Source organism: Nicotiana tabacum, chromosome 24 (assembly GCF_000715075.1).
Source record: "Nicotiana tabacum cultivar K326 chromosome 24, ASM71507v2, whole genome shotgun sequence".
In the NCBI taxonomy this organism is placed as follows: domain Eukaryota; kingdom Viridiplantae; phylum Streptophyta; class Magnoliopsida; order Solanales; family Solanaceae; genus Nicotiana; species Nicotiana tabacum.
This window is the reverse complement of record NC_134103.1, coordinates 109,513,743-109,523,588: the sequence shown is the minus strand read 5'-3', so window position 1 is coordinate 109,523,588 and position 9,846 is coordinate 109,513,743. Positions and strand designations below refer to the sequence as shown.

Below are 9,846 nucleotides of genomic sequence, written 5' to 3'. Positions count from 1 at the left end.
ATGCATGGTGGGAATCCTGAAGGAAGACCCTCGAGGGAGTCCATGCCCAGAATTTTGACATATTGAACGAAATTGAGAACGCCAAGACATGTGAAGCCAATGCTTGAAGGCTAGCTTTTCCCGAGGAGGATTCCAATGTGTCTGAAGAGTCGGGAGAGTCCGGTGGCGAGGGAGACTCTGAAGGCGATGACGCAACCCCCGATGAAGGTTAGGCTATTCAAATTTTGTACTGTTTCTTTTGTTGAGGCAATTTGGCCTTTGTATATGACATGTAACGGGGCTATTCAGCCTTTATAAAAAAAACTTTGATATATATATGTAAGGCCTCTTTCATAGCTTTCGAATTTCTTCTTTGCTTTATTATTTATTTTCACAAAGGTCGAGATGCCTTAGCATGAAATAATTAGGTTGTGTTCGAAGGTTCAAACAAACCTTGCCTTTATTGCCTTTTTGGGTAGGCTTTGTAGGGGTACGGTGTTATCGATAATTTCCCCCGAAATATTTTAAGTTTATAGCCTTGCCGAGGGTAATCTTTAGAACTGGGCAATGCCAAATAAGCTTCATGTCCTCGAGTATTTTTAACTCGGACTGGCCTTAGCCTTTAAATCCGGGCAAATGCCAAATAAGCTTCATGCCCTCGAGTTTTATTAACTCGGACATGCCTTAGCCTTTAAATCCGGGCAATGCCAAATAAGCTTCATGTCCTCGTATTTTATTAACTCGGACCGACCTTAGCCTTTAAATTCGGGCAATGCCAAATAAGTTTCATGCCCTCGAGTTTTATTAACTCGGACTGGCCTTAACTTTAAATTCAGAAAATGCCAAATAAGCTTCATGCCTTCGAGTTTTATTAACTCGGACTGGCCTTAGCCTTTAAATTCGGACAATGCCAAATAAGCTTCATGCCCTCGAGTTTTATTAACTCGGACTTGCCTTAGCCTTTAAATTCTGGAAATGACAAATAAGCTTCACGCCCTCGAGTTTTATTAACTTGGACTGGCCTTAGTCTTTAAATTCGAGCAATGCCAAATAAGCTTTATGCCATCGAGTTTTATTAAATCGGACTGACCTTAGCCTTTAAATTCGAGCAATGCCAAATAAGCTTCATGCACTCGAGTTTTATTAAATCGGACTGGCCTTAGCCTTTAAATCCGGGCAATGCCAAATAAGCTTCATGCTCTCGAGTTTGATTAACACGGACTGTCCTTAACCTTTAAATTCGGGCAATGCTAAATAAGCTTCATGCCCTCGAGTTTTATTAACTCGGGCTGGCCTTGGTCTTTTAAGTTAGGCAATGCCTATAGTCCCCGAGCGAAGTGAATGTTCGAACGCGGGTTAAGGTGGCCCTTGGGCTTGATATCTGCAGGAAATTCCCTAAAAAATGCAAGTGACGTTTTTGAAGATGAGATGTTTATATGCAAAGAAGAGTCTCCTTTCTTATTCCTATGCATAAATAGTTGTACATGTATACACGTTTTGTTCCAGGGCTTAAATAATTTGAGAGGGAACAATTCATTTGACCGTTTGGACCTTACAATAAATCCTGTAGGTCGAAACCCTTCAATCATGGAATCGAATGCTTTGTTAAATCCGTTATCCGAGGATATTGCCCTCAATGTTCAAGGTTGACCGATGAGAGGCCTCGAATGCTGTCGTGATCATTGTCACCGATTTGTAGCCCGCCTTCGACTTCTAAGTTAGCATGATTTCTTGTTGCCTCGATAAAAACCTTGCCGAAAAACTAATTTGGGACAAAACAGTACAAGGAAAAAGAGTGCAACGCGTGCTTTTAGACCTAGGATCTCGTATCATCCTTTGTGAGTTGCCTGCAAGTGTCGATTTGAAATGTAAAAAAGATAAATAGAAGAAAGAATTAGGGTCGTACCTTAGCAATAATATCGTTTTAAGTGAGATACATTATAGTTGTTTGGTAATTGTTCGCCGTTCATTATTCTCAGCTTGTAGGATCCTTTTCCGGTGATCCCGATAATTTGGTACAATCCTTCCTAGTTTGGCTCCAATTTCCCTTCGTTCGGGTTTCGGGTGTTCAGTGTAACTTTTCTTAATACTAAGTCCTCAGTATTGAAATACCGAAGGTTGTCCCTTCGATTATAATATCTCTCGATCCGCTGTTTTTGGGCAGCCAAATGGACAAGGGCGACTTCACGCCTTTTATCTAATAGTTCCAGGCTCATACTCATAGCCTCGTCATTTGATTGCCTTGTTGCATATCGGAATCTGATGCTTGGTTCTCCGACCTCGACCAGTATTAAAGCTTCGGTGCCGTAAACCAAAGAAAATGGTGTGGATTTGGTACTGGACTTCGAGGTTGTACAGTACGCCCCTAGGACCTCAGGTAGCATTTCTTTCTATTTTTATTTGGCGTCGATCAACCTCTTTCTGAGGTTCTGGATTATGGTTTTGTTGGTGGATTTTGCTTGTTCGTTCCCACTGGGATGGTAAGGAGTGGATAAGATCCTTTTGATCTTATAGTCTTTAAGAAACTTGCTTACTTTGCTGCCAATAAACTATTTTCCGTTGTCACACACAATCTCGGCCGGTATTCCGAATTGACATATAATGTGATCCCAGATAAAATCGATGACTTCTTTTTCTATGACCTTTTCATATGCCTGTGATTCCACCCATTTAGAAAAATAGTCAGTCATAAATAAAATAAATTGGGCCTTACTGGGCACCCGTAGAAGGGGGCTAATGATGTACATCCCTATTTCATGAATGGCCATGGTGACAAGGCCGAATGTAATGGCTTTCCTGCTCGATGAATCATCGGAGCATGCCTTTGGCATCCATCGCATTTTCGAACGAACTTCAGATTCTCGAAGAAGTCCCCGAGTCAATCAATAACTCTCTTTTGACCTCGGGTATTAAGGTCGGCGTAAAGTCGGCCACGAAATCTGCCAAAATTTGTGACTTAATGGCGGTCCGGGGTCGTACTCAATATCATAACCACTTACTTCCATGGCCCACTTGGCCAATCGGCCTGAGAGTTTGGGCTTATGCATAACATTTGGGTATATAGTTACGACACATATGGGGTGACATTGGAAGTATAGTTTTAATTTCCTGGAGGCGCTTAGTAAAACGAACGCCAATTTTTCTAGGTGGGGTATCTAGTTTCGGCCTCACCCAAAGTCCGACTAACATAATAAATCGAAAATTGCATACCATGCTCTTCCCGAACTAGGTCTGCACTTACCGCTACCTCCGATACTGCCAAATACAAATATAATTATTCGTCTGCCCTCGGTGTGTGAAGCAGTGGCGGACTCGATAAATATAGCTTAAGTTCTTCTAAGGCCTGTTGGAATTCCGGGGTCCATGTGAAGTTTTTTTTCTTTATCAGCAACGAGAAAAATCGATGACTCGTATCGGAGGACCTCAAGATGAATCGCCCTAGGGCGGAAATGCGCCCGGTTAGTCTTTGAACGGACTTCACATTATCCACTACTGTGATATCTTCGATAGCTTTAATTTTGTCGGGGTTGATCTCGATTCCTCGGATGGATACCATGAATCCGAAAATTTACCTGATCCGACTTCGAACGCGCATTTTTTCGGATTCAGCTTCATGTTGTACTTCTTCAATATACTGAAGGTTTCCTGCAAATGCTTTAAATGGTCCTCTGCTCGCAGAGATTAAACCTCATTTATCACTAAAAATGACACATACTGTTATAATGTAATTCCGTTTGGATTAAAAAATGCCGGTGCCACATACCAACACCTAGTAAATCGGATGTTCAAAGAACAAATAAGAAAATCGATGAAAGTTTACATTTGGTTAAGTCGGAGTCATCAGAATTATAAAAGATCGGGGAACCCCATAATCATCGTCTTCCTAAGTCTTTTGCTAATCTGATTGGATCGTTACCGGAATCGGTAATTGATATTTGGCCTTTGGATCGGCGCCAGAATTCGGCCCCTTCAGTATTGTGAGCGTTGATATCGGAACTGCTTCTTCGATGGAAAACATCTCTTTTGCGGCCGGTTGTTCCCCGTAGATTGTCTTGATCCCCCATGGGACTGGAAATTTTAACACTTGGTGAAGAGTCGAGGGTACTACCCTCATGTGGTGGATCCATGTCTTTCCGAGAAGGGCGTTGTACCTCATGTCCCCTTCGATTACATAAAACTTGGCCTCCCGTACGATTCCGCCGGTATTGACCGGTAATGTTATCTCCCCTTTTGTGGTTTCACATGCCATGTTGAACCCGTTTAGGACCCGGACTGCTGGCACGATCCTATCTTGTAGACCGAGCTGTTCTACGACCGTCGATCGAATAATATTGGTCGAGCTTCCTGGATCAATTAACACACGTTTGATTATAGTTTTATTTATGAGTACATATATTACCAGTGCATCATTGTTAGGTTGTATGATCCCTTTCGTGTCCTCGTCACTGAAGGATAAGGCTCCTTCAGGTATGTAGTCTCGAGTTCGTTTCTCCCTGGTGACGGAGACTCTGGTGCATTTCAACATTGGCCCTTGTGGGATATCGACTCCACCGATGATCATATTTATGACGTGTTGAGGTTCAGTACCTTCTTGTCCTGTCTGTTTGTTAGAATCCCTATTTCTAAAGTGGTTCTTGGCTCGGTCGCTTAAGAATTCTCGAAGGTGCCATTTGTTGAATAAATGAGCTGCTTCTTCTCTCAGTTGTTGACAATCTTCCGTTCTATGACCGTGAGTGCCATGATATTTGCACATTTGGTTAGGGTCCCTTTGAGCTGGATCAGATTGTAAAGGTCAAGGCCATTTGGTTTCACTGATGCACCCGATAGTAGATACGATGGCGGCAACATCGATATTAAAGTTGTACTCTAATAACTTTGGTACTTCTTTAGGCCCGATGTCCCGTCAAAGCTATTTTTGGTCATGAGCCCCCGGTTGCTTCGACCTTGGTCATTTCTCTTGTAATTTCTTATAGGGTTCCGCCCCGATTCACTGCTCCTTTGATCTCCATTATAGTGCCGATATCGATTCCCGTTTGATTATGGTTCACGATCGATATCCCTTTTGGCTCTATCGAGAATCCTGGCGGGATATGTACACTTCTAAGGTACCCCGAGTTGATCATCTTCGACTCTGATTTTTGACTGATACCGATTGTGTACATCGGTCCGGGTAACGGCAGGGTATTCTATCAAGCTTTGCTTTAATGTTGTGAAGCCACCGAGCTTCGAATATTGAGTCCCTGAGTGAAAGCCTGAACAACCCAATCATCAGCGACCGGCGGCATATCCATTCATTCCATTTGAAAACGGGACACGAACTCCCTAAGCATCTCATTCTCCTTCTGTTTGACTTTGAAAAGGTTCGATTTCCTGGTTTTGACCTTGATGGAACCATCATGTGCTTTTACGAAAGAGTCTGCAAGCATAGCAAATGAGTCAATAGAATTAGGAGGTAAGTTGTGATACTATATCATGGCTTCCTTCGACAAGGTCTCCCCAAATTTCTTTAGCAAAACAGACTCGATTCCGCCGTCTTCTAAGTCGTTCCCTTTGATGGCACATGTATAAGAGGTTACATGCTCATTTGGATCGGTCGTTCCGTTGTACTGAGGTATTTCGGGCATACAAAATTTCTTGGGGATCGGTTTTAGGGCCTCGCTTGGAGGAAATGGTTTTTGCACGAACTTCTTGGAATCCAGTCCCTTCAATATCGGGGGTGCTCCTGGGATTTGATCTACCCTAGAATTATAGGTTTCAACCTTTTTATCGTTCGTTTCAGTCTTCTTTTCCCCTAACTCTATCCGCTTTGTCAGCTCCTCGAGCATTTTTATAATTTTGGGGTTAGTCCACGACTCTTGTTCATTCGATCTTAGCACGGCTGGTTCCGTTCTGTGCGTGACTTCTTGGGGTGGATCGGGTTCAACCCTGCTCGGTGCCTGGGTTTAGCTCTACAACTGAGCTATCGCCACCTGTTGAGCTTGTAGCATTTCGAAGATCATGCGTAGGCTAATACGTCTTCTTCAGTGTTCTATGTGTTTCGAGCTGCAAATCGGGCTCTATAACAGACGCTATTTTCAGGGTCGGTACGCAGGTTCGCGTCGATAGCCACATATGAATTTACATCGATTGGATCTGCAGTCTGAATTCCAACGACTTCAGCGGGTGGCCCCGCATTAGCGTGCGCCATGTTGTTATTCTCACCTTGATGACCAGCCTCGTTGTCGATATATAGATGTGCCAATTGAGAGTTTGTCATTTTTGGCCTGAGATTAAAGATACTTCAAAGAGTAAGTGTAAAGTAGTGCGTGTTATGAAGATTTGTATCAAATAACCACTATTATCCTTAGCCCCACGGTGGACGCCAAACTGTTTACCCCCAAAATCGAATAACAATTGAATTTATACGCGGTTTTAAGAATATGTGATCTAATTTGATACAAAGTGAGAAATCAGATTTAATATGGAAGAATAAATAGAAAAATAAATGCATACCATGCAGATTGCACAACTTGAGCCTCACAAGGTTAATTTCCTTCGAATTTAGATGTGATATTATTGAAGCCAGAATAATATGAACAAAGATGGAAAAAATAGTATCTTGTTCTCTTAAATATGTTACCATGTCCCCAATGAATTGCTCCATTCCCTTTATATATACGGGGAGATGAAACCTTTAAGACATTATTTTATAAGAAATTATGTAGACCGTTGGCTCCCTTTTTGACGTAATCCCGTAATTTCTGTCATAATGATTGGTCAATGGCGAGAATCACAGATACTTGTCGTGTGAGTTGGCAAAGCTTTTCTCCGAGCTCGTTAGAAGCGGGGTCGGTCGTGCCCCTGATAAACTCGAGGGCAAATCTGATGGTCTTGTTCGAATTTCGATCCTCGATATCGAGCTCAGTTACATCTGTAACTTCGATCTATTATGTAGGTGCCGAGCCTTGACCTATTGTTTCAGATGCCTCGATCAAGCATAGAACTCGGTTCTACCCGTATACAATGACCCTAGAGTTATAGGTGGGGTGCTGAGCAACCCCTTTGTCACCAGCATTTCCTCTTACAGATAAGGATCACATGTTAACATAATAACTATTATTAGTCAACAATCATTTTAATAATAAAACTTAACAAATTAATTCTGATTTCAGAATCCAGACTGAGCAGCTCTTTTATTGATTAAATGTTATTATCCAGATCTGGATAGACAGGGAGCCACAATGTCAACGGATCTGTAATCCATGCTCACAAGTCACAATTGTCAAAAGCAATTTATAAATAGTAAGTAGTACGCACATGGTAGGAAGGCGAGGTGCTAAACGTTTTGAAGTTTCAACTACCTAAACCAAATTGACAAAAGGAGAGAGAGACATGGGTATATTTTATTTAGAACTAGTACTGGAAAACCCCAAAACTTCCTTAATATAAAGTCCCACTTGATACAGCAGTCAAATATTCATTTTCTTCACCTTGTGTGTACAAATTACTAATATAGTTTCTTCACAATTATGGAAAGAAACGTAGCTAATGAGGCACCAAAGGCCACAATAATGGCGGAGGATTACAAGAAGGATCTTGAGTTCATTGAAGAGGTGACTAGCAATGTTGATGAGGTCCAAATGAGAGTTCTTGCTGAAATCCTCTCCCAGAATGCACATGTTGAGTACTTGCAACGCCATAATCTCAATGGCAGCACTGATAGAGAGACATTCAAGAAAGTCGTACCTGTCATCACTTATGAAGATATTCAGCCTGATATCAAACGCATAGCCTATGGTGATAAATCTCCTATCCTCTGCTCCCAACCCATCTCTGAATTATTGTCAAGGTTCTCCTTCTTTTCTTTTCTTTTTCCCGAATAGAAAGTGAAAATTTATCTGTATCGATCTCACATTTTGGGTTGTACATATTGAGTATGTGACTTATCGAAAAGCTTAAGCTGTTAGGAAAAATACACTTCTATTTAGTAGTTAATTATGTCTTCAACAATACATGCATGTTGCTCTTAATTATTTTTTGCTAAAGGATGTACTGCATGCAGTTCTGGCACCTCTGGAGGGGAGAGCAAATTGATACCAACAACAGAGCCAGAGATTGGGAGGAGACTACAGCTTCACAAACTTGTGATGTCTGTGTTGAGCCAAGTGGCTCCAGATTCTGGAAAGGGCAAAGGAATGTATTTCATGTTCATAAGCCCTGAACAAAAGACCCCAGGAGGATTAATAGCTCGCTTTCTTACAACTAGTTATTACAATAGTCCTTACTTCAACTACAGTCGTCTTCATAACCCCCATTGTAACTACACTAGTCCAACTGCAGCCATTCTCTGCCCAGACTCTTACCAAAGCATGTATTCCCAAATGCTTTGTGGCCTCTGCCAAAACAACCAAGTCCTCCGTGTTGGCTCCTTTTTTGCGACCAGCTTCGTTCGTGCCATCCGATTCCTGGAGAAGCACTGGTCTCTACTTTGTAACGATATCCGAAGCGGAACCATTAACACTCAAATAACTGATCCTTTAGTGAGAGAGGCAGTGATGGAAGTCCTCAAACCTGACCCAACATTAGCTGATTTCATTGAGGTTGAATGCACCAAAGATTCATGGCAAGGGATCATCACTAGGTTATGGCCTAATACCAAGTATGTGGATGCTATTGTGACTGGATCCATGTCACAATATATACCGATACTTGATTATTACAGCAACAATCTCCCTCTTATCAGTACTCTGTATGCTTCCTCGGAAAGCCACTTTGGAATCAACTTGAACCCTTTTTGTAAGCCCAGTGATGTCTCTTACACCCTTATTCCCACCATGTGCTATTTTGAGTTCTTACCGTATCGCGGAAACAGTGGAGTCATTGATTCTATATCCATGCCCAAGTCGCTTAATGAGAAAGAACAACAACAATTGGTTGATTTGGCTGATGTCAAGATTGGCCAGGAGTACGAGCTTGTTGTTACCACATATTCTGGTATTTTCAAATGCCAAACAAAAAGCTCTCGGCACATTTTCTTTTTCTTATTTATAAGTCAAACATGCGGTCTGCTGATGCTTAGCTTTGCTTGAATTTATGCCATTTCAGGACTCTACAGATATAGAGTCGGTGATGTGCTTCAGGTTGCTGGATACAAGAACAACGCGCCTCGATTCAACTTCCTATGCCGGGAAAATGTAGTCTTGAGTATTGGTGCTGACTTCACTAATGAAGTTGAGCTACAAAACGCAGTGAAAAATGCAGTGGGCAATCTGATGCCATTTGATTCTCAGGTAACCGAGTACACCGGCTATGTCGATATTACCACCATTCCAAGCCACTATGTCATATTCTGGGAGCTGAATGCGAATGACTCTACCCCAGTTCCTCCTTCAGTCTTTGAAGATTGTTGCCTCACAATTGAAGAATCTCTAAACTACTTCTACCGCGAGGGCCGTGCGTCTAATGAATCCATCGGGCCTCTAGAAATTAGGGTGGTGGAAATTGGAACTTTTGACAAGCTCATGGACTACTGCATGAGCTTAGGTGCTTCCATGAACCAATACAAGACGCCCCGCTGTTTGAAATATGCACCCCTTATTGAGCTATTGAACTCTAGGGTCGTGTCCAGCTACTTCAGTCCCATGTGTCCAAAATGGGTTCCTGGCTACAAGAAATGGGACGGCAACAATTAAATGTCAAACTTCCGATTTCCCTGCTTGTACCTTCATTCACTATCCAGAAAAAAGACAACCATTTGTGGATTATTTAGTCAATCGTCATCCTAGCTAAGTTAGTCTTTCGTGAACATGGTATGGATTTGTATTTGTCACAAATAAAATATGGCACTTTTTATTTCTGTAATGTGTTAAAGTAGTTTAGTGCTGCAAA

At 41.9% G+C, this 9,846-nt stretch overlaps 1 protein-coding gene across 1 annotated transcript; it reads left to right on the top strand.

Annotated features, from left to right (window-relative positions):
• Positions 1 to 7,379: 7,379 nt before the first annotated feature.
• LOC107784905 (indole-3-acetic acid-amido synthetase GH3.6-like) lies at positions 7,380 to 9,814 on the top strand. The gene is made up of 3 exons (XM_016606101.2): positions 7,380 to 7,807; positions 8,021 to 8,952; positions 9,064 to 9,814. Exons 1-3 carry the CDS (start codon positions 7,488 to 7,490, stop codon positions 9,648 to 9,650), a joined length of 1,839 nt encoding a protein of 612 aa, XP_016461587.2. The 5' UTR covers positions 7,380 to 7,487; the 3' UTR covers positions 9,651 to 9,814.
• The last annotated feature ends 32 nt before the right edge of the window (positions 9,815 to 9,846 follow it).

What these genes read in the sequence shown, in the direction of transcription:
- LOC107784905 (XM_016606101.2), top strand. Translation starts at nt 7,488, where the DNA reads ATGGAAAGAAACGTAGCTAATGAGGCACCAAAGGCCACAATAATGGCG. An exon ending in ATCTCTGAATTATTGTCAAG is followed by an intron (nt 7,808 to 8,020) that starts GTTCTCCTTCTT and finishes TACTGCATGCAG; the next exon opens with TTCTGGCACCTCTGGAGGGG. An exon ending in TGTTGTTACCACATATTCTG is followed by an intron (nt 8,953 to 9,063) that starts GTATTTTCAAAT and finishes ATGCCATTTCAG; the next exon opens with GACTCTACAGATATAGAGTC.